This window comes from Colletes gigas, unplaced genomic scaffold (genome assembly GCF_013123115.1).
Source record: "Colletes gigas isolate AHSC1104 unplaced genomic scaffold, ASM1312311v1 Colletes_gigas_Sc00003, whole genome shotgun sequence".
Taxonomy (NCBI): Eukaryota; Metazoa; Arthropoda; class Insecta; order Hymenoptera; family Colletidae; genus Colletes; species Colletes gigas.
Window position 1 is genome coordinate 6,332,554 of NW_025106632.1, and position 22,901 is coordinate 6,355,454.

Sequence of the window (22,901 nt, forward strand, 5' to 3'; positions counted from 1 at the left end):
TATTTATCAGTATATATGTATACATACAATTCATATAGAAAATATTTCGATATCATTATTACAAACAATCCACTTATATTACATCGATCAGCGACTGCACATTTTTTAAAAATACTGCGAATGAATATATAGAACAATTTTGAAATATATGGAATATAAAAAATACAATAGTATATATATTTGTAACTTTATAGTTTCACAGTGATTGCTGTTAGTATAAAAGTTATTACACCGGTGTTATTACAATTTCATTTACTTGTTGCCGTAACGTAGTAAAGAGTACAATGTTAATACAAATGATAAATAAATCATATAAAATATAGAAGGATCCTTAAAGTTATCCGATAACAACCCGTGAAATATAATATTGGGATATTTACATTATTATAAACGACACGTGTATAATTTTTAATAAAGGTAATTAAAAATTTTCATGCAGATGTACACAATATTACCAACAAGGAATCTACTTTGAAAAAAAAATGTGAATCGTTGCGCGCGTGTACGTACATACATCTAGATTTTGATCCATACGTGCATCAAATATAACACTCGTGCGTTAAAAAAATATTTTCATCGGAGAATTCAGTTGCGTTCGATTCGCAATTAATTTACAAAAGAATTTCATCACTGTACAAAACACTATAATACTATATTCACTATTTAAATAATTTTCAGTTTTCGATATAAAATCGTAACAAACATAAAAGTATCATTATTCTATAACCATTTTATATTAATATTTTTTTCCCCCGACAGAAGGAACTTGCGTTTATTTTTGTGATAGCGTTCGATACACGTACAGACGTACTCGATATCAATGCAAATTATACATCCAAAGAAATAAAAAAAATATATCTTGAATTCTTTCAGAAATCAAGGGACAAACTCTCGAGTCATTGATCTTAACTATATATTCCCCTTTGTACAAAATATAGAATATTTGTCATTGCTTATTCATAATAGCCGTTTCCAACGAGGCAACGCCCGTTGTGAAATATTTTTTACGATTTCGTATGTATTGCGACGGCGCCGTTCTAATTTCAATATGGCAAACTGTTTTCGCGTTCTCTTTCGCATAGCCGTTACAACTATTCTGCTTTTTAGCGACAGTAACTTTCTCCGAATTTGTATAGCTCTTTCTTTTAAAGGTACAATTATCCTGCCTTATCGGAGCCACCGACGAACGGGTTTTACGGGGCTGATAATCTGGCGTTGCCTGCATTTTTTCCAGAGCAGTACGCAGAGGCAACAATCCGACAGCAAATGGGATTTCCGTATTCGGCGTGTATTCCAATAAATTCATTCTATTTTCGTAGTCCTCTGGAAAATCCGACATATCCCCCCATAACGCACGATTTATATGCTCTATGGTGTTTGTTTTGAGCGACGTGAAAATAGAGTCCTCCACCGTTGTTCCCGATACGTCACATTTCAATCTATTCGTTATCTTGACCGTTTGATCGTCTTTCTCTTTGCTAGATATCGTATACGTAGGCTTGCTGTTCTTTTTCACGATCAATTTTGCAGTATTCTTACGAGAGGTATTAAACGTTTTCTTATTGGCCTGCATTATATTATTAATACTTTGTTCCGGAACTTTATGATCGGCGTCCTTTATTTTACGTTTCCGTTTGGCACATAACTCCATCTTGTTCAGGGAACCGGATTTTTTAAAATGTCTCTCTCTTCCATGATGTTCTTTAACAGTATCATTGTTATTTACAATTTCCTCTGTTTCCTGATGGTTCAATCGCAGACTTCTTCGTAATATCGGTTTCATGCAATTGGAACCCCCAGAATTTTCTACGTTCAATTCCTTTTTATTTGTCGCACCTTTCTGATCATCGTATCCAATAATACGTTCGATTCCCTTACACGTATTTATTGTATTTTGTTCACTTAATTTAGCTCCCACTATGGACTGAATGTTTTCGGTGCTTAAACTTATAATGTATTCGGCACTTTCCATATCTAATGAGGTTAGAAGTGTAACTGGTATATCATCGGTGGACGGTTCATCTAACAAATCTATACAATCGGTAGATGGTGGACTTTGTATGATATTATTTACATCCGTAAGTTTAGGTTTCATTTCATCTATAGATTTACGCCTTTTATGCGTGTAAACTTTAATGCACTTTCCTACTTTACCAGGAACATCGATACCTTCGAAGTTATATTGCGCAAAGTCTTTTTCGATTTGCTGAAGGCAAGTTTGCGACAGAGACATAGAACTTTCTTCGCATTCATCTATATCGGAGAGATCACAGCATTGTTCATACAAAATAGGTTTTAATGCATCATTTGTACATATTAAATCACGACTTATTATACTATTCTCAGAGCACTTGTTCGATACTTCTTTCGTTTCACAATTTTTTGATGGAGTCAAGCTACGGCTTTCTATCAAATTGTCAGAACTCGATAACTCGACCAAAAATGGTGCATCGGTTTGTTCTGCGCTAGTATCAAGATCCTGCGAATCCTCGTACAACATATGCTCTAATTCTTGTTCGGGAGTATCAACGATAACATTACTTTCCAAAAATCGGTTTTCACTTGAATAAACATCACTACTGTTTTCATTACAAAGTAAAAAACACTCGTTTTCGACAAGTTCATCACACTTTACGCGTACGTAATCTGTATTACTAGATTCATTATTTCTAATCTTTGATTTAGTAACCTTTTTCTCTGTGTTTGTATTACCATCAATATTCGTTACACTGGAAGTCATCATGGCATTGACCACGGTCGCCAACTCTTTAACCTACACATATACATAGAACAATTATGTTATTATTAATATAGACAGACATAAATATACATAGTAAATAGATACTAGTGAATCTCAATATCTTTTATATTAATACTAGAATCCCCCATTAAAATTTTTCCCAGGGTTGGTTGAACACCCTGTATAACACTGTTTCACACAACACGGAATTTTCTAGGAACGTATCTACCGTGTTTATTATCAATAAATGCATTATATATTTTTAATATAAATGTAACATTGCATACCTAGCATTTTAATGTAATAACTGGCAAAAAGTAACGGTATATATTTTCAAATATTAACCAATCCGACTATTTTAAGCTGACAAATTAATATTTTGAACAATTTTACTTAAATACCAGCAATATTTACCTTAAAAGTTTTTGTAGCAGTTAATAAAGGTGATAATAATTGACGAGGAATTGTAGTTTCTCCACAGTACATGAATTCGACCATGGCCTTCAAGATTTCAAAGTTTAGATCTTTAAGAAATATAATTGGTTCCTGGCCCAAGTCTTGCTGTAGAATTTCCTATTGCATCAGAAAGTAAGACAAACGAAATTTATTAATAGACAAAGGTCTGAAGCGCTTAAAGAATAAGGCGATAATGATCGGATGATTCCTTTAGGTACTAATATTTTTTCTAAATCACTTTTTAAGTTTGTTACACGCGCGTGGTGCTGCAAAAGTTTGATGCTATGCGCAAAGAACACTCGTAACGGTGTTAAACACGTTATAGAAATATCTGCCAACAGAATCTTTGTAAATTAACTTTTAAGAACCGTAATTAATATACAATAATGTTGCGTTATTAAAAAGGAAAGTTTCATAAATGGGAAATTGCACAACTTGGTTCATGCGCTTCTCCTTCGCTAGATTTACACCTATAATTCTGTTATACGGATGAATGAAAGTATTACACGCACCCTCTAGAGAAGTATTTACACTTTTGTGTATTTACTTTATTATTTCAAGTTCATACAAATTAGTTCTCTAATACCTTTATATGGAATAGGTGTTCTTCATAAGCTGTGAAAAGTATGCCCGTCAAACATGGTATCTTCAAATGTTTGTAAATAAATAAGGAAATTCCAATATATAAGGCTTTCTTTACTTTATATGAATTTTACATAATCCCTGTAAAATTGTTCTCTCATAAGTATTCAGTATCCTCTAATTACAAATTTATTTATTACGTATTACATCTTAATTATAAATTTATCATAAATTAATTCTACGCGTATCCATAAATATATAAAGAGATAAACAAGGAACAGAAAAGATATAAAGCTTGTTTCTAAGACTTTGCGTTTACAAATTCAGTACGATAAAACAGTATCTTCGCTATTGTACGTGTTCTTCGTAAACGTAAATTAAAAAAGCAGCCATTTCATATAATTTTGTGAAAAATGAAACGCTTACTTATGCGTGACTCGTAAATGTATTTTGAACAAAACCGTGAACTATTTTTTGTAATCCTTCTGATAATAGGTGGACTCGATAGTTGAATATTTTTGTTATCGTCTCTTATACAAGATATACCGCTAAATTAATATTTGTCGTTAAAATATATTGAATTTTGAAAATTAATTACTTACATTTACAATAAATAGGTAATACACATTTATAAGAAAATGAAATTAACGTTTTTCCACATTACATAAATATCTTCTTTCGTAATTTATCCACGTAAAAGTTTCAAATTACACATTTTGTTCACATGGTCCGATCAACGCAATGAGATAATTTTAAGAAAAATAAATTATGCATGAGAACATTATGTAATATCCTTCGATAGTTCAAATATATAAAACAATGAGAAATGTTAAGTTTTCTTATTCAAAGAACAGTAAATGTATTTTTTAAACGTACCTCGAAATATGTACTATTCGATGCTAAAACCATTTTGTGAACACGAAGTTTCTGTTCTTCGCAGACGAGTGTAACATCAACAAGAGCTTGACGTGCGAACAGTTCACTAAATTTCTCTGTAACATATCCTGCATGGCCAGTCCATTGCAGGACGCAAGCTTTAGGATCCTCAACCATTGTGTCTGGAAATTAAAAAAAGCATGGAATTATTATTGCAACAAAATAATCGAAGTATCGAACGAAACCGCTATAACCATATGACTCGTTTCGACGAACGATTTAAAAGTGTTTGAAACGAATACGAACCAAAATACGATTAAAACGTTGATCTTCTTCTGTCAAGCGTAGTTTTAATGAAATCACTGAAACCTTTGGTTAAATGTGTGCTATTAGTTCTGTTCGACCACGAATAACAATGTAGCGCGTTTAAACATCTTTTATTAAATTTCATCAAACACCACCGGTAGCGTCGGTTCGTAAAACTGATGACTTTACACAACATTTGCTTACTAATGCGCTAAAATGCACAAAAAACAGGACGTAAACGAAACTCAAAAATTAGCCATCTTATATTGTAATGTAGATGCTCTACCTTGGCCTAGTACCATAGAGAGATGACTTTTGGCTATAGCGTAATAGCGACGCCTATGCTCACACGCATTATCGTTATTGGCTGAACGATTACAACTACAATTTCATCGCGTAACGAAGAACGCGACGAAACATATCAAGATGGAGTAGGATAGAACCATATTAAACGACATTGGCGTAGCTGTAAGCTCAAAATATTAACCATGAATACAACAAAAATGTATCTCTCGTGGATATAGAGATCCTACTACTATGTAGCGTGGACTGCTAAAGAGGTAAGAGTGGGGTTTTCTAGGGGAAATTAGGAGACGCGAACGATCTACACCCCTTGCCCTTGTGCTGTTTAGTTTGGCGGTATCTAATCAAAAAGTCATCTCGTTATGGTAGTGTGGTCTCCAAATTCTCCAATATTGTATATGCGACGGAATATGGCGATTCTTGCCGGTTCAAGGAAAAAATCACTAGCTCCAACATTAATCGAGATGTTTGCCCGAAAGATGAGACATTTAATTGGTATTAAAGTTGAGATTCATAAATTTCTCTATCGTGGAAGTTAATGTGTTATGTACAGTTAAATATCGTTATCACGGTCGACTCTAGCACGAACCATGCTGAACGAGAGGCAACAAAGATACGAGAGTCTGATTTTACATTGGATAGACAAAGATGCACATATCTTACGTGCTCTTTCTATTACGTGTAAAATCAGACTCTACAGGAGTCGGCTGTATGTTACATTTATCTAGTTACTTTTCAATCTGGGGTTATTCAGTATTACCAGACGCGCAATGGAGACACCAAGAGTTTAATGATTAACCAATGATTAATAAAAAAGACAGAATTCTTTCGCATCGTTAACATTACTCAGGGGCAATCTTTCTAATTTCTCGCGGTATGTGGACCTCTGCAAGGCCGAGTCCAACCTATCAGAAGGTGGCGCCCCCTCGAACGAACGTGCATATCTCTATCAGCGTGTAATATAGCGTGATAGATGTCGCGGGTCACGATAACAATCGTCGAAAAGAAGGTGAACAAATATTTCGACGAAATTGAAGAATTTCCAATCGTTCTAAAAGAATTATTTTTGATTGCTTTGGTCAATTACAATCATTTTTGGTGAATAGACATACTCCTAACAATCCTACGCACTTTCGAGGAAAAAATTCTGTATCGAAAATATTATGTGTGGTTAGGAATGTTTCTGTAATTTCATTTTCTGTCTCACTTCCTCTTGTGTTCATTTGTATAACCTGTTGGTAATGTTGCGAGTGACACGAAAATGGTAATGGGGGGGAAAATTGGCCGAAATAATACCACAGACGAGGTATACGAGTAGACCTTTCATCCAATGCATTTTTTCGGTCCACTTTTATGGGGTCTCGAAACCCCATTACCATTTCCGTGTCACTCGCAACATTACCAACAGATATAGAAGTGAATTTCAATCCCTATATTTAGTGTCTCTACAGGTAAAAAATGAAATCACTCATCGATTTGTGATCTTATATTTATTATATTCTGATCGTTCTAATCAGTTAGACGACAATTAAACTAATACAAACAACAAATAAAAATTGAAATAGAACATGTAACATTAGAAAAACTCATCAGACTTTTATCATTCGCAATTCACGCAATTGTATTACCTTTTCTATAGACTTAAATATTATATAAACATTTCATAGTAGTTACACATTTGCAAGAGCTCTGTGCCTATGATAAATAAACAAAATATAAACTATAAATCCATATAATTTTAAACCTTAATTATAATCAAACTTTTTTACATGTCTGCCGTAGTTTCGATTATCCCGAGCACCTTTCTCCGATAGATCTATTTGTATCCCTAATATTAAATCTGATTTTGACATCGACCAGAAAATTATCCACGTATCGAAAACAGAAGCATCGAAAAATCTGTGTAGAATTTAAAAAGCGCCTCGGAAATTTATAAACTGTGTCGTGTACCTACGTTGTTCATACTTTTAGTCATTCCCCAATTACAATTTAAAACGTTTCTCATTCCACGGTGGACGTTCTACGTCGACTGTCGTTCACATAGACGTCGTGGCTTTCCAAGTTTGAATAGCGTCTAGTTCTTCCTTCGGTAAATTTTCAGTGAGCCAATTATCGATCACCTGAAGATTCTTTTCACTCCATTCTGTCTCCTGTTTAATGATTTTCAATGCCTCTTGGATGATACGATCGGCCGTGTCGAATTCACCCCGGCGATTTGTGTACAATTCAGAAACCATGTCCAAACCTTCCTGCGTGTTGAACGAGGACGTCGCCGAATTTATTATCCCGTCCCATAGTGCTCTCTTTGTCTCGAATCTCTGTTTCACGGTGTCCCAGTGGTCGTTCAAGAAATTAAAGAGAGTCGTGTAACCCGCCGTTCCTCCAGTCAGCATAGTGAAGATCAAATGGATGTCGGAGTCCGTGAAGTTCTCGTTCTGATCCAGTATTGTCACATTCAACAATCTGCAATGTTATAAAAAAAAAAATTAACAATTATACATGATGTTCGATCAACCTTGGGAAAAATTTTAATGGGAGATTCTAGAGACCAAAATAAGACAAAAATCAAGAATACCGATTTGTTGATCGAGGCTTCGTTGAAAAGTTATTAACGTTTAAAGTTCCATTATGGCGCGCAGGCAAATTGCCGTTCTACAGGCCGACCTTTAAACGTTGATAACTTTTTAACGAAGCTTCGATGAACAAATTGGTATTCTTTATTTTCGCCTTATTTTGGCCTCTAGAATCCCCCATTAAAATTTTTCCCAGGGGTGAACACCCTGTATAGATCTATGTATCAAAAATTTAATGGGAGATTCTAGAGGCCAAAATAAGACGAAAATCAAGAATAACAATTTCTTGACGGAGGCTTCGTTTAAAAGTTAAAGGAGTCAGGTTGGTCCTAGTGGTTCTCATTCATAAAACTGTACGGCTCTCGTGGTGAGTGAGAACCACTGGTACCGATCTGTTGCGACCTATCACGGCCACGCAACTGTTCGCAGATTGCAGTCCCACGGAAAAATTGAATAAATGAATTACCTTTCGATTTTATTTGGATCCTGGGGACAACCGGCTAGGGATTTCAAGAGATAGGTGCGCTCATTTTGTTTTCTTTCCGGGCTGTTCTGGGGGAAGTTTATCACACGCTGAAGTCCAAACTCCCATTCTGTGTCGGTGCCCCATTTGAAGACAGGGCAAAGGACTTCATTCGCCACTCTGCAACGTTAAAATCTTTGTTTTACTCTGTTATTGTTAGAATTAGACTTTGGTTTACGCTCTTAAAATAGTTAACGAATTTAAATACCAGTAAAACGATGATTTCCACGTTAAAAGTATAGACGTTTATCTTGAAACTAATTTAGGAATCGACATTATCATTTAAGCTATATCATATTTTAATATTGTAGCAATTTTTATGGCAAAATCGGGCTAGAGTCTACGTATCATTTTTTTACATGTATTTTTTCATAATACTGTTATTTAGAGTGTTGGATTTTCTAAAAAAATGCCATAGGACTTTCAATTTATAAATAATGGTAAAATATATTTTTCTATGTTATTGCTCCGTTTATATTAAATATAATATTGTAAATTAGGTTGCTATTATGATGTACAGTATCGCTATTCTTGTTATTATACTTGTTCAAACGAAATATTAAAAAGAGTAGTTTGTATGTTCCAAGTTGTCCCATTGTCTCGAAATACCCGGTATATTTTCTTTGGTTTTTATTACAAATTTTGATAGACGTATTGTAAAAAGAATTTAAGATTATTAATATATCTATAAAGAAGAAAACATGAGAAATCAAAGTAGATATTGATTTGTTCAATTTGCAAAGTTCACTGTTTTAAAATAAATGTAACAAATTGGTAAGAACAATACGAACGGATTTCCTTTATCCGGATACTCGTAGGTTAGCCATTTCTTGTAACGGTTTCTTGCTTCGTTAACGCATGGTTCGTAACCAGCACGACAGAGGAAATTTTTGGCCAGTCCGCGCATGTGAGTTTTCCAAGATGGCTCCTTGGGTTGTATGGACTCTTCAAGTTCCGCGCATAGAGGCTCCAGTAAATTACGAATGTAAGCCTGAAGCAGTTAATTACACTAATTACTTTACGTAAATAGCAGGGTTCTTATTAATTGTTCATCATAATCGAGGAAAATTGAAATTAAAGTTCCAGGAATCAAAATTTCTTGTTATACATTTCTTGTATAGGGTGTTCGGCTACACTTGGGAAAAATTTTAATGGGAGATTCTAGAGACCAAAATAAGACGAAAATCAAGAATACCAATTTGTTGATGGAGGCATCGTTAAAAAATTATTAACGTTGAAAATTCCGTCCGTTCTGAATTTTTTTTTCGAAAATGCGCAAGAATTCGGGGGTATGTCTATTCACCAAAAATGATTGTAATTGACCCCCGCAACCGAAAATAATTTTTCCAAAATGATTTGCAATTTTTTAATTTTGTCGAAAGATTTGTCCACCTACACGAATTTTTTTCTCGAAAGTGCGTAGGATTTCGGGGGTATGTGTAATGACCAAAAATGATTGTAATTGACCCCTGTAACTAAATATAATTTTTTTAGCATGATTTTAAATATTTCAATTTCGTCTAAAAATTTCAGTACCTTCTCGAATTTTTTTCTAGAAAGTGTGTAGGAATTCGGGGTATGTGTAATGGCCAAAAATGATTGGAATTGACCCCCGCAACCGAATATAATTTTTCCAAATTGATTTGCAATTTTTTAATTTTGTCGAAAGGTTTGTCCACCTATTCGAATTTTTTTCTCGAAAGTGCGTAGGAATTCGGGGTTATGTGTAATGACCAAAAATGATTGTAATTGACCCCCGCAACCGAATATAATTTTTCCAGAACCATTTGACATTTTTGAATTTAATTGTAAACATCGAAAATAAAGGTTAATTTCTGTAAAATTTTGCATCTGGCGGTGCACGTCCGTGGCGTTCTGAGCAAAACATGTGATGGCGGCGTGGCAGTCGAAGTGTTAGAGGTTAACTATACCTCAAATTTAGGGTAGACTTCGGATCCTTCGATGCGTCTTCCAATATGATCGATCATCATGAACATGGGCTCCCAAACCACGTGGCTCCTTTCCTGTTTCATGAAGAGTGTCATGTTCAATGCGATCCCGAAGCATAGTTCCCCGGCGTATGCTAAATTCCATGAGTCGTGAAGCAGCTTTGCTCTGGTCAGAACGGGAATATTTTCGCGATTGGGGCCTTGCAGAAATTGCGACAGCATCTTCCAATTGCAGGAGTCGTAATTCACCGGGAATATTCCTGTCGAATCATTAAACACTGAATAACAATATTCAGAAATTTGATTTGTAGTTGATTCTCCAACGTTTCTATTTTTTATTTGCAGGTTAGAAAGATATACATATTTGATAACTTCTTCGAAGGAAAAGTTTCACTTTAAGTTTTCTCGAGTGTGTCCTCATGTCATACCTATTTCTTCAGGATTTACGATAATAAAATTATTTTCGTCCGTGATGTCTGGAACAGTGAAATTTTTAGGTTCGTTTTCTTTCGTCAACCATAAGGGGCACGGCTTGTGGAATTCCAATTTGTCCTGCGACATCATCACAATTGGTATGTCCCACCGATAGGAAACTTTAGCAGTGGAGGCTGGCGGCGCTTTCCTGAGGTAGACTTTCTGCAAATGTGTTCATTAACAATGTAAATAACACAATGGTTGCATGAATTATTTTATAGTCTTCTATTAGCGAGACCTTGCCGAGGAAAAAATTTATTTCTCACGGCGGTAATTGGCGGGCAATTACACATCTAATTAGAAATTGTGTAATATATTCAGGGCTGTGATAAAGAGGGGCCAGGGGGGGTACAATACACTCTCAAACATGGTTTCAATTTGGTATCTTCATTGTACCTAAATTTTCTCTAGATGATCAATTTGATTGTTAATTCCGTTAGCAACAATTAAAAACACTTATATAAACAATATAGAGTGTTCAGTTATTTCTGGGAAAAATTTTGACGGGAGATTCTAGAGTCCAAAATAAGACGAAAATCAAGAATACCAATTTGTTGATCGAAGCTCCGTTAAAAAGTTATTAACGTTTAAAGTTCCAGTGTCGCGCGCACGCAACTTCCCGTTCTACTGGCGCATCTTTAAACGTTAATAAGTTTTTAACGAAGCCACAGTGAAGAAATTGGTATTCTTCATTTTCGTTTTATTTTGGTCTCTAGAATCTCCCATTAAAATTTTTCCCAGGGTTGACCGAACACCCTGTATATTTTTATAACAAATATTTACTGTCACGATTACAGTAAAATATTATTAACTCTCAAAAGATAATACACATATTTTTTTTTACAGGAAAAACCCAAGATACTAAAATATCTAAATAGTTAAGCAAATTACCAAGAAAATGATATTTTATTAAATTCAATTTAAAAAGTAAAATATAGTGTTAAACTTCAGCTTGTTAGTTATGCAATACAAACATACGGTTCTATTAAAAAAAGAAACTAATCACCGTACGTACAACATGTTATATGACTAATTATAAAATTGATAAGAAATATTTCACGATGGATGATCATAGAGAATGTCTAATAGATTGTTATTAAAATTGTTATAGAATTTCAGGGATCGTGGCTCTCGTTAAAGTAATCGTGAAAGATTTAATATGCAAATACAATTCGCAATCAAGGTTATCGCGAATTTTTTATTTCAATCACGGCGTGCCGCATTAAAAATGACTTTAATGGCTTTTCTAAAGTTAGGTCAGCATTTTTTCTCCTTTCAAGGAGCCTTTTCATTGTATTATCACGCTCGTACGATAAATTGCGCATCCGTCCGGTTTAATTCACGCTCGCATACTTGAGTTTCATTGAAAAAGATCTTTTTCTGTCTTTGGACGACAATAAGCGTGTGCAATTTACACGAATTCTTATTATGAGTGACACAACGGAAATAAACTAAAAAATTAAATCAGTCGACGCCAGAGTCGAGCAAATTTTATTTTCGAACAACTCAGAAAGATGTTAAGTTTATTTGTAATCTGTAATTCCTATTAATTTTTAACCTCAATTAACGGTTACATTCTATTCAATAAATAATCTGATAATCAATTATTGTATTAGTCATAAATTGCGACTAATAATTAAAAATAATCTAACAGCAGTAATTAGATCCTCAGTTGTTCCTCCATTTTTTTTTTTTTTTGCCCTGGTCTGGTTAACACTAGAACTACCAACAATTATACTGAATTTATTTGCACCAAAGAAATTAAAACGATAGATACACGAAAAAATATACGATGCAATGGAAATAAATGTATATTCATTCTCTTATAGAAAATTACAGCAAACTTGTTACCGCCGTGAGACGCGTGTGTAGCAGTTGGCAGCCGTGTCCGGTCTCCCCCCACTACTTTCAGTACGTTTCTTGTCACAGGGGGAGCGGAACACTACGCTGAATTCCTCCATGTACAAACAGTTATAAAATTAATGTGCCATTTAACGTTTTGTGTCATTATATCCCACTCGACCTCGACTCCTGCCATCGAAACTTTCAAAAATTCAGTCGAATAAATTTTTTACAAGTCTTGTTAGAAATTACGAATAGGTTACTTTGACTGTTTTGGTAGTTCTAGTGTTGATGCAAACAATAAGTTAATTTTGAAGAAATTTCCGTGGTAAACGTTCGTAAACCGTTGATCCACAGAACACGAGACTGTGCATTGCATTGTACGGCGCGTTTGGAAACACAATCCGTGTGAAAATCGCTGGATTATTGTTCCGGTTTTCGCGTCTCTGAAGGAAATAGCGCTTTTGTTCGATAACGTTACGAGCGCTGGTGCCTCGTACCTGGCTAAGTGTAATCGTCTTAGTTTCATAATCGCGAATGGCCGTGACCAATGGCACTCTATCTCGATGGATCCACGGCCCCGCGATGCTGTTGATCGTCAAGCCAGCCGGAAGATTGTCCGTTTCGTTCGCGACGTCGTTCAGTCGGCTGTAGATGTCGTCGGTGTAGAATGTCCTCACTTTTCTGAAACGATGCATTCAACAGGTACACAAGATCGGATCGGGATCGATCACCAATACGTGAATAGCCGGGAAGCAATATTTTTCAAGGACCTTAAAGAAAAAAGACTGATTTCGACGAAATTCTTTCGATGTAATATGTGTAAATTCATTCGAAACTTGGAGTCTAAAAATGCTGATGACTAAGTGTCATCTGCAGGAAACGTTGAACATCGAATTTCCTGAAGGAATCAGTCTTTTAAAATCTGTTTCCAGTATCATACAATGATACTAAGAATAGTAAAAAATGTGAGAAATGTTTGGAATGTATTTGTAAAATACTTTGTCCATGAATCACGAAACTGTACAAAGAGTGTATTTGTTAAAATTTGTATTCGTTGTTCACGAATAGAAAAAAATAATTTTGAAATCGAAATTTTAATTGGATAGCTAAAAACTAATTGAAATTTTGATTTCAGGATTATTTTTTTTTATTATTAAATAATTTAGCCAACTCTGCTTATGAATTTCTATTACCCCCCACCTTCCACTCTTTCACAGAAATTTTGTATACAATTTTAAAATACACGAAAGTTGAAAGATAAAATAATATGTAAATGTCTGTATTGTGAACGATTTCTATTAAATATAGAAAATGTTGAAGCTTTCGTGATTTCTTTCTCATTGTTTTGGACAGTTTTCAAATTTGGAGGTTATTTTCAGTTATGGAGATTTTATTTTACGTTTGCTTCCCGGCTAACTAACGAATGCAATTACTACTCTTCCGATTCCTGTTGAATGAAATTTCTGACGCTTTGTTGGAACAGGTCCTTGCCGAGGGTGTAATTGAACATCCGGAATATCAATTCCGCTGCAACGAGACAAATATGATATAATCAGACACGTGCAGTATTTTTTCTAGTTACAGTGATTTTTAAATTAATTTAAACTGCTGAGAATATGCATGATATACAAGGTAAAATTGCCATCGTTAAAATGAGAACACTAAAGTATTGCTAGTCAAGGTCATTCAAAGGTCATGCTATCATAGACAGTATTTGTCTTAATTGACAATCATTTGTTTTTATTTTGTGAGCATGATCACACAAAACATTAATTTCCTCGCAATATTATTTATGAATAAATGAATGTAATCTCTGAAATGTCAAAATATCTCAACATACCAATTAAAGGTTAAAAATCAACTTTTCTTTTAACTAGATTATATGTATACAGGGTGTTCGGCCATTCTTGGGAAAAAATTTTAAAATAAGGGCAAAATAAGACGAAAATCAAGAATATCAATTTCTTGATTGAAGCTTCGTTAAAAAGTTATTAACAATTAAATTAAAAAATTTCAAATCATTCTGGAAAAATTATATTTAGTTACAGGGGTCAATTACAATCATTTTTGGTGAATAGACATACCCTCGAAATTCTACTCATTTTCGAGAAAAAAATTCGAGAAGGTGTGACATTTTTCGACAAAATTAAAAAATTTTTAATCGTTCTGGAAAAATTATATTTAGTTACAGGGGTCAATTATAATCATTTTTCGTCATTACATATACCCCCGAATTCCTATTCACTTTCTCGAAAAAAATTCGAAAAGGTGTGAAATTTTTCGACGGGAAAAAAAATTTCAAATCGTTTTGGAAAAATTATTTTCCGTTGCGGGGGTCAATTACAATCATTTTTGGTCAATAGACATACCCTCGAAATCCTACCCACTTTCTAGAAAAAAAATCGAGAAGGTGTGAAATTTTTCGACGAAAAAAAAAATTTCGAAACATTCTAAAAAAATTATTTTCAGTTTCAGGAGTCAATTACAATCATTTTTGGTCATTACACATACCCCCGAAATCCTACCCACTTTCGAGAAAAAAATTCTGTACCGAAAATATACCGTGTGACCGAAAATGTTTCTATAACTTTTTAACAAAGCCTCAATCAACAAGTTAGTATCCTTCATTTTCGTCTCGTTTTGTCTTCTATAATCTCTCATTAATCCATGAACTCGACCATTACTATTAATTTAATCGTAACTTACTTTTTGCAGATGTGGCTTCGAGCCTGATTCCCGCTACTCTCGAGAAGGGGATGGTCTTCCCAAACTCGTAATAAAGAGAATACAACATCGTCATTGGCCACTTTCCCTCCATTTCGTCCGGATTGATCTGAAACAAGTTCATCGATATTCTAGAGATTTTTTCAAAATCATTTTTGGCATAAGTCACGACACGTACATCCACCGTGGTCATCGAAGCTAAGAATGAGTTGAGCGCCTTGTTCATTGGAGCATCGCTCCAGCTGAATGGCGTGATGTATTGACCGATCCACTGATAAATCAATTCGTAGGCTGTGTTCCACAGAGAAGGTCTGCTCAGCTCACTTTCCCTGCAATCAGAGTCGAACTCCGCCATTTTGTTGTAACATTAAGTTCGCGTTCAATAGAGTAAGCATTCTAAATTTAAACATTTTTTTCACGATTTCTTAGAATTCCTTATTTTTTATTATACAATTGTTGTAATCGAGTTACTGAGATTTTCAAGGTTAAAATGATTGGAAATATTACATAAATACAAGTTAAATATATTCGTTACAAAGTGCAATATACAGAGAAGGTATTGCTCCAAACAATCTAGTAATGTTTGTTCTAGAATAAAAAGAAGTATTTTTAGCAATAAGAAACTTTGAGAAGAAAATATCTTTTTCTTTAGCAATTATTTGTATTCAAATGCTAAGGTGTCTTTTGATACTCTTATATTCAAAATAACTACTCAGAAACAGTGTACAGAAAAGTGTGAGAATGTACATACTCAAAGAGCATAAGTCCCCAACTATCAGAAGTGGCAGAGCAGTAGGATGGAACAGCCACCAAGTCGAGTTTCGGTAAAATGATGGAGCTGTTGAAGTAGTCTTGCAAATAATTCATAATCTTGACAACCTTGTTAGGCACATCCTTCAAGGACTCCAAGTTCCCTTTCTGGCCCCAAACCTTGACCTCGAGCTTCCTCCCGTCCATTTCGTTTATCTCCATTGTGGGAGAAATGCTCTCGAAGTTCGACACAAACAGCGCCACCTGGTAGGTTGACATCTTCGGTGTCTTTTCGAAATGATCCCAGATTAGGTCTGGCTCCCCAGCTCTGTGCAATATTTACAAAAAGAGAATGTTATTTTGTAAAAAAGCAGAAACAAGATTTCCATTTTGGGATTTCGTTTTTATTTTATGAAATCTAATGCTGTTAGAATATAACGTTCTTCTTCAAAATGCCCCTTCTTTTCTGTAAACTAATACTTTCTCTTCAATTCTAGAAGTTCAAAGACTGTGTTAAATAAAAACTAATCAGATTCTCCATTAATCTAACAACTTTCTTTTACCTCTTTCGTACAAAATTATAGCTGGAAGACTCTTTGATTTTAAGGGTTTAATTTTCTCACAACGTCAATTTACAGTCCCATGGTTATGCTAGTGCAAACTAGACACTTTGAGCTATCACATGATACAAAAGAAATCTAGCAAATGTTTGACTAATTCAAATTTTATTTTTTGCTTAGGTAACTGTAATTACTACACTATTGCTACTTAGCAGGTTAATACAAATTGGAAAGAATAGTGATTTTTACTTCATTATAATACAAGCTATAGAGATACATATACTGAAGGTACACATCAAATTTGAATGAAATTGGTCAAGTAGATCTTGAGATATCATGGAAGCCAATTCAGAGAAGATAGTTTTGAGAAAAACGCATTTGAACAGAGGGATCAGACCGTTTAAATAGTATATCTTCCTCAATTTTAGGACATCTGTGACATGTAGGACATGTGTGCTTTTTTACATATATTCCCAAGACTGTATCCTTTAACAAAATGGAAAAAAAATCAAATTTTTTGGCTGTTATAGACCTCCTTAACTAGGTCTAGTACACTTACGCTTCAGTGCTGTTTTCAATAGGTGTATTCGAGAGGGCCGTCATGTTCTTTGGTCGCAAAACGCTGAGTTTGAAGGTAGCCTTGTAAGAAGGTTCGTCCATGCATGGAAACACTCTTTGAGCATGATCCAACCTGAGATTCAAAGCCACCACGGAGCTGAAGAAGAAACAAAAATATGTAGAATTTTCAGTGACACAATGATCTACTGTTTTTCATAATCTTATTGTGGGTCTAATGTGGGATGTCGTTGCAATTAACATATCCACCCCAAAATTTAGTAGAAAATCTGTTATTTGAACCCTCTTAGCTTGCAATGACGTCTCAGAAACGTGATTAGTAGCTTCATTAGTTGGTCTGAATTCAATAGAAATTTGTTATTTTAACCCCCTTAGCTTACAATGACGTCTCAGAGACGCAATAAGTCTACTGGGCCAAACAAGAATAAGACGTCTCAGAGACATGATGAGTCTATCAGGCCAAACCTTGATTGTCGCTTTTGGCATCCACAGTTGGCAATTAAATCGTAAGGCAAGGGGTTAATCTAAGCTCAGCTTCCCCAACCAAGGTGACGTTGGCTTGACCAATCCTCAAAGTCGTCACCTTGCCTAATCGTAAGGCAAGGGGTTAACCTAAGCTCAACTTCCCCTACCAAGGTGACGAAAACTCACAGCGCTAATCCCTAATTTAGCAGCGCTAATTGGTCAAGCCAACTCTCAAAGTCGTCACCTTGCTAGGGTGTTTCCTGCCTTTTGCAACATTCCCACCCACCCTGCTGTCCACTGTCCAGGTATACCATGCAACAGTGAGCGAGAATGTCGCCTTTTTTATAAACATTTGGGGAAAACCAAAGCCCCCAAAGACCTCAGTGGTCTGCAGATATGTGCTCCCAGGTCAATCGCCATTGGGGCAAGGAAATTAAATCCTAAGGCAAGGGGGTAACCTAAGCTCAGCCTCCCCTACCAAGGTGACGAAAACTCATACCACTAATCCCTAATTTAGCAGCGCTAATTGGTCAAGCCAATCCTCTAAGTCGTCACCTACTAGGTAGGGTGTTTCCTGCCTTTTGCAACATTCTCGCTCACCTTGCTGCTTAGTGTCCAGGTGCACCATGCAAGAATGAGCGAGAATGTTGCCTTTTTTATGAACATTTGGAGAAAGTCAAAGCCCCCAAGATCTCAGTGGTCTGCAGATATATGCTCCTCCGCGTCAATCGCTATTGGGGCAAGGAAATTAAATCCTAAGGCAAGTGGTTAACCTAAGCTCGACCTCCCCTACCAAGGTGACGAAAACTCACAGCGCTAATCCCTAATTTAACAGCGCTAATCCCTAAGTTAGCAGCGCTAATTGGTCAAGCCAACCCTCAAAATCGTCACCTACCAGGCAGGGTGTTTCCTGCCTTTTGCATCATTCCCACCCACCCTGCTGTCCACTGTCCAGGTGCACCATGCAAGAATGAGCGAGAATGTTGCCTTTTTTATAAACATTTGGAGAAAGCCAAAGTCCCCAAGACCTCAGTGGTCTGCAGATGTGTGCTCCAGCGGGTTAAAAGTATCAGAGATACCCTGTGAACCAACAAAAATTCTATCCCCGAGGATGAACGGTACGAACTTACGGGATGACATGGATCAAATAAGTAAATATACAATCTTATCGTAATCTGATTGTATTTACTGTTTCTCGCCATCATAGTTGGTGTATTCGCGTTTGAAGAAACCGTTGGTCTCCTCGGTGGTTAGATTACCGGTGAAATTAAGGTCCACTTCGCAGACAGTGCCCTCCTTCAGCATTTGCTCGAGGTGGATCACGTACAGAGGTTTCTTCTGCGTGGGAGGCTCCACCCACGCGACGTACACGTCCATCAGAGGCAAGCCCATCTTCCTTTTTGGCAACAATAACAGAAACATCACGATCATTCAGCAGAAAAATTCAATATTAAACTGTTATTAAACTGTTTCAAATTAATTAAAAAAGTCTCCAGTCTCGATGCACATTTATCTCGTGAAATTTGTATCTTCATCGTTTATTTCGATTATAGTTGATGCATTAGGTTTCTATGAAAGAGATTTGTTATGGAAAATTCGATTCAGTTTTTGGGATCTCTTGGACTTACTTTTCTTCCAGCGACATTTCCATGATTTTGACATTGTACTTTGTGATCTGAAGATCCGGATGGGCGTTCAGGGTAATTTGGTTGGTGGTGTGGGTCCATGTGATGTTCACCTTGACACGGCCAATGTACTTGTCCTCGCCAACGAAAGGTTGAAGCTCCAGGTCATAGTTGGTTGGAACAACCTTCTTCGGCAATTTGAATTGACGCACTTTGAACGGGTATAGGTCATTCAGGTCTATACTTCGTTTCCATTGCGTCTGCAAAACAAACACGACGCGCACATTCGCGAAATTATTTTCCCCTTTCGAGGGTTGAATCAATGAACGTGAACGATATGCGAATTAACTTCGTTCCCTTCTCCAATTCTGATGAACTATCCTTGTGTCAGAGTCTTCTTCTTCTGTGCATTGCTTCAACAAATGTTACAATTATTTTACTGGGAATAATGAAGGTATTTTGACGCTGTTTATTGGTGTTTATGAAGAATTCGTTTTTTTTAAATTTACTTAATGCGTTCGAAGTTATTTATACAGATTTTGTTGTCTCTTTTAATAAAAAAAGTTCTAATATGGAGAAAAATGGGGAAGGTGGCTCAAAAAGGGTAGAATTGTTTCGAGAAAAGTAAATTGAGCATTTACAATTACCTACGATGTTTGTCAATGTTGTAAAAGTTAAGTTATATTATAAAAAAAACAGAATATTTTCAGAAACAAGTTTAAAAGGCGGATTTTAGATATATTTTGTTTGTGCGTTAAAATATTTTGTTTATAATAGAAGTAAAGTAGCTTTTTAAAATTCTGTATATTGGGTTTTTGCATTCAATTATGGCTTAATTATTTCTTATCGTTCTTTTAATACTATTATCGAAATTTTTGCCACATTTTTTCAAAATACTAGGATTTTTATAGAAATTTCGTTCACTGGATACAAAGTTGCTCCAATTAAACACGTAAAAATGGAAAGAATTATAATGGGAGATTCTAGAGGCCAAAATAAGACAAAAATAAAGAATATCAGTTTCTTGACTGAGGCCTCGTTAAAAAGTTATTAACAATTAAATTAAAAAATATCAAATCCTTCTGGAATAATTATTTTCGGTTGCGGGGGTCAATTACAATCACTTTTGGTGAATAGACATACCCCCAAAATCCTACTCAATTTCTAGAAAAAAATTGAAGAAGGTGTGAAATTTTTAGACGAAATTAAAATATTTAAAATCATGCTAAAAAAATTATATTTGATTACAGGGGTCAATTACAATCATTTTTCGTCATTACACATACTCTCAAAATCCTATCCACTTTTGAGAAAAAAATTCGAGAAGATACTGAAATTTTTAGACGAAATTAAAATATTTAAAATCATGCTAAAAAAATTATATTTGGCTTCAGGGGTCAATTACAATCATTTTTGGTCATTACAAATACCCCTGAAATCCTACCCACTTTCTAGAAAAAAATTCCAGAAGGTACTGACATTTTTCGACGCAAAAAAAAATTTCAAATCATACTAAAAAAATTATATTTAGTTACAGGGGTCAATTACAATCATTTTTGGTCATTAGACATACCCTCGAAATCCTACTCACTATTCAGAAAAAAATTCCAGAATGTGTGAAATTTTTGAACGGAAAAAAAAATTTCCAAATCGTTCTGGAAAAATTATTTTCGATTACAGGGGTCAATTACAATCACGTTTGGTTGTTACACATACCCCCGAAATCCTACCCACTTTCGAGAAAAAAATTCGAGAATGTGTCAAATTTTTCGGCGGAAAAAAAAAATTTCAAATCGTTTTGGAAAAATTATATTTAGTTACAGGGGTCAATTACAATCACTTTTGGTCATTATACATACCCCCAAAATCCTACTAACTTTCTAGAAAAAAATTCGACAAGGTGTGAAATGTTTGGACGAAATTGAAATATTTAAAATCATACTAAAAAAATTATATTTAGTTACAGGGGTCAATTACAATCATTTTTAGTCATTACACGTACCCCCGAAATCCTACTCACATTCGAGAAAAAAATTCGAGAAGGTGTGAAATTTTTCGATGAAAAAAAAAATTTCAAATCGTTCTGGAAAAATTATATTTAGTTACAGAGGTCAATTACAATCATTTTTGGTCATTACACATACCCCCGAAATCCTACCCACTTTCGAGAAAAAAATTCAGGATTGTGGTCAAATTTTTCGGCGAAAAAAAAAATTTCAAATCGTTTTGGAAAAATTATTGTCGGTTGCGGGAGTCAATTACAATCATTTTTGGTGAATAGACACAACCCCGAAATTCTGCGCATTTTCGAGAAAAAAAATCCAATAAAAGCGAAACTTTAAACGTTAATAACTTTTTCACGAAGCCTCCATTAACAAATTGGTATTCTTGATTTTCGTCTTATTTTGGCCTCTAGTATCCCCCATTAAAATTTTTCCCAGGGTTGGTTGAACACCCTATATAATTTTTTTCACGATTGAAACAGTATAACACTGTTCACTGGATACAAGGGTGGTCCAATTAAATACGTTAATATCTCCTTTATTAATCGTTGCATAAACAGTTTTTCAAGATAAAGTTGCACCATTCTATGGTTTAGAAGATCGTTGAATTTGTTTTTCATGCTTAATAAGAACGTAAATAAAGAGATGTTTTATTAAAAAAAAATTTCATGAAGATGAAATAAGATAAAATCCTTTCTCTGGTTAAACCTCAAATAGTAAATCTGTGTTCTAAAAATGTCTTTTACTTCGAAAAGTGAATCTTCTTTTTTTGGTAATATTCAATGAAAAATTTTTTTGTCCATTTAATGAGGGAAACATTTAGGTGATTCAGGTGAAAATGCGTTAAGATCAGTATAGGAGGTAGTGACTTACGCGAGGGAAGCCTTCGACACAGGGCAGAAAGGCGTTCTGTGGCAGGACCAGAATAAGGAAAAGCCCAGCAATTGCTGTTACCCACTTCATTGTATTCCTGCAGAGCAAGTCGAATCGATTATTCGTTAGGATCGTTGCAAACAAGTCGATGCAATTAAAATTCGTATCGAGTGTCTCGATTCAGAAGCTATTATAAAAATTCGAAACTGTGTCGTCTAGAATTTAGTATATTTTCGTTTGCGTATGGAAACGGAGGAAAGTTTGGCCAAAAATCACTGGCGTTAATTCGACAGTAAACAAATCAACCGCACAACTATTGTTCGATCGTAATATCGAGTAGTTACCGGGGCTACGTACTTTTTCGCGAACCTGAATACGTCCGTACTTGCGTACGGTAGGAAACGATCTGGTCGTAGGGATTCTAAGTATTCCGAATTATCATCGCCTGGGGCTACTTAGAACCGTGTTATCAGCGTTGCTTGACCTTGATACCGTGCACCAAATACGAAATATTTCCTCCTTGGAAGGCGAAAGGACCGCGTACGCACGCTGTCGCTGGTCAACTGTCCTCCGGCTTCCTCCTCTTACCGTCTGAATCAGGCTAACGATCACAGAAAGAAGGGAAAAAGATGCGAAAAGTGTGACAGGGGGCACAGGAAACGTGAACGACCACGTGACGGGGGAGGTTTAGATCCACT

At 35.3% G+C, this 22,901-nt stretch overlaps 2 protein-coding genes across 3 annotated transcripts; both read right to left on the reverse strand.

The window, feature by feature from the left end:
- Positions 1-99: 99 nt before the first annotated feature.
- On the reverse strand, positions 100-5,279 carry LOC122404619. 2 transcript variants are annotated; one of them, XM_043408746.1, is made up of 5 exons: positions 5,247-5,279; positions 4,961-5,171; positions 4,655-4,836; positions 3,155-3,313; positions 100-2,773 (listed from the first exon to the last, which is right to left on the reverse strand). In XM_043408746.1, exons 3-5 carry the CDS (start codon positions 4,829-4,831, stop codon positions 947-949), a joined length of 2,163 nt encoding a protein of 720 aa, XP_043264681.1. In that variant the 5' UTR covers positions 4,832-4,836; positions 4,961-5,171; positions 5,247-5,279; the 3' UTR covers positions 100-946. The 2 variants fall into 2 exon arrangements, with proteins under 2 accessions (XP_043264681.1, XP_043264682.1); XM_043408747.1 differs by lacking the exons at positions 4,961-5,171; positions 5,247-5,279 and adding an exon at positions 3,783-3,919 and having other exon boundaries at positions 4,655-4,777.
- Positions 5,280-6,784: 1,505 nt separating this feature from the next.
- On the reverse strand, positions 6,785-22,776 carry LOC122404618 (aminopeptidase N). Its single transcript, XM_043408745.1, has 15 exons — positions 22,561-22,776; positions 22,204-22,300; positions 19,331-19,587; positions 18,892-19,098; positions 17,221-17,376; positions 16,103-16,429; positions 15,530-15,680; positions 15,334-15,460; positions 14,064-14,154; positions 13,125-13,308; positions 10,737-10,944; positions 10,291-10,568; positions 9,151-9,350; positions 8,303-8,479; positions 6,785-7,726 (listed from the first exon to the last, which is right to left on the reverse strand). The coding sequence occupies exons 2-15, from the start codon at positions 22,291-22,293 to the stop codon at positions 7,300-7,302; spliced, it is 2,880 nt and encodes a 959-aa protein (XP_043264680.1). The 5' UTR covers positions 22,294-22,300; positions 22,561-22,776; the 3' UTR covers positions 6,785-7,299.
- Between the last annotated feature and the right edge of the window lie 125 nt (positions 22,777-22,901).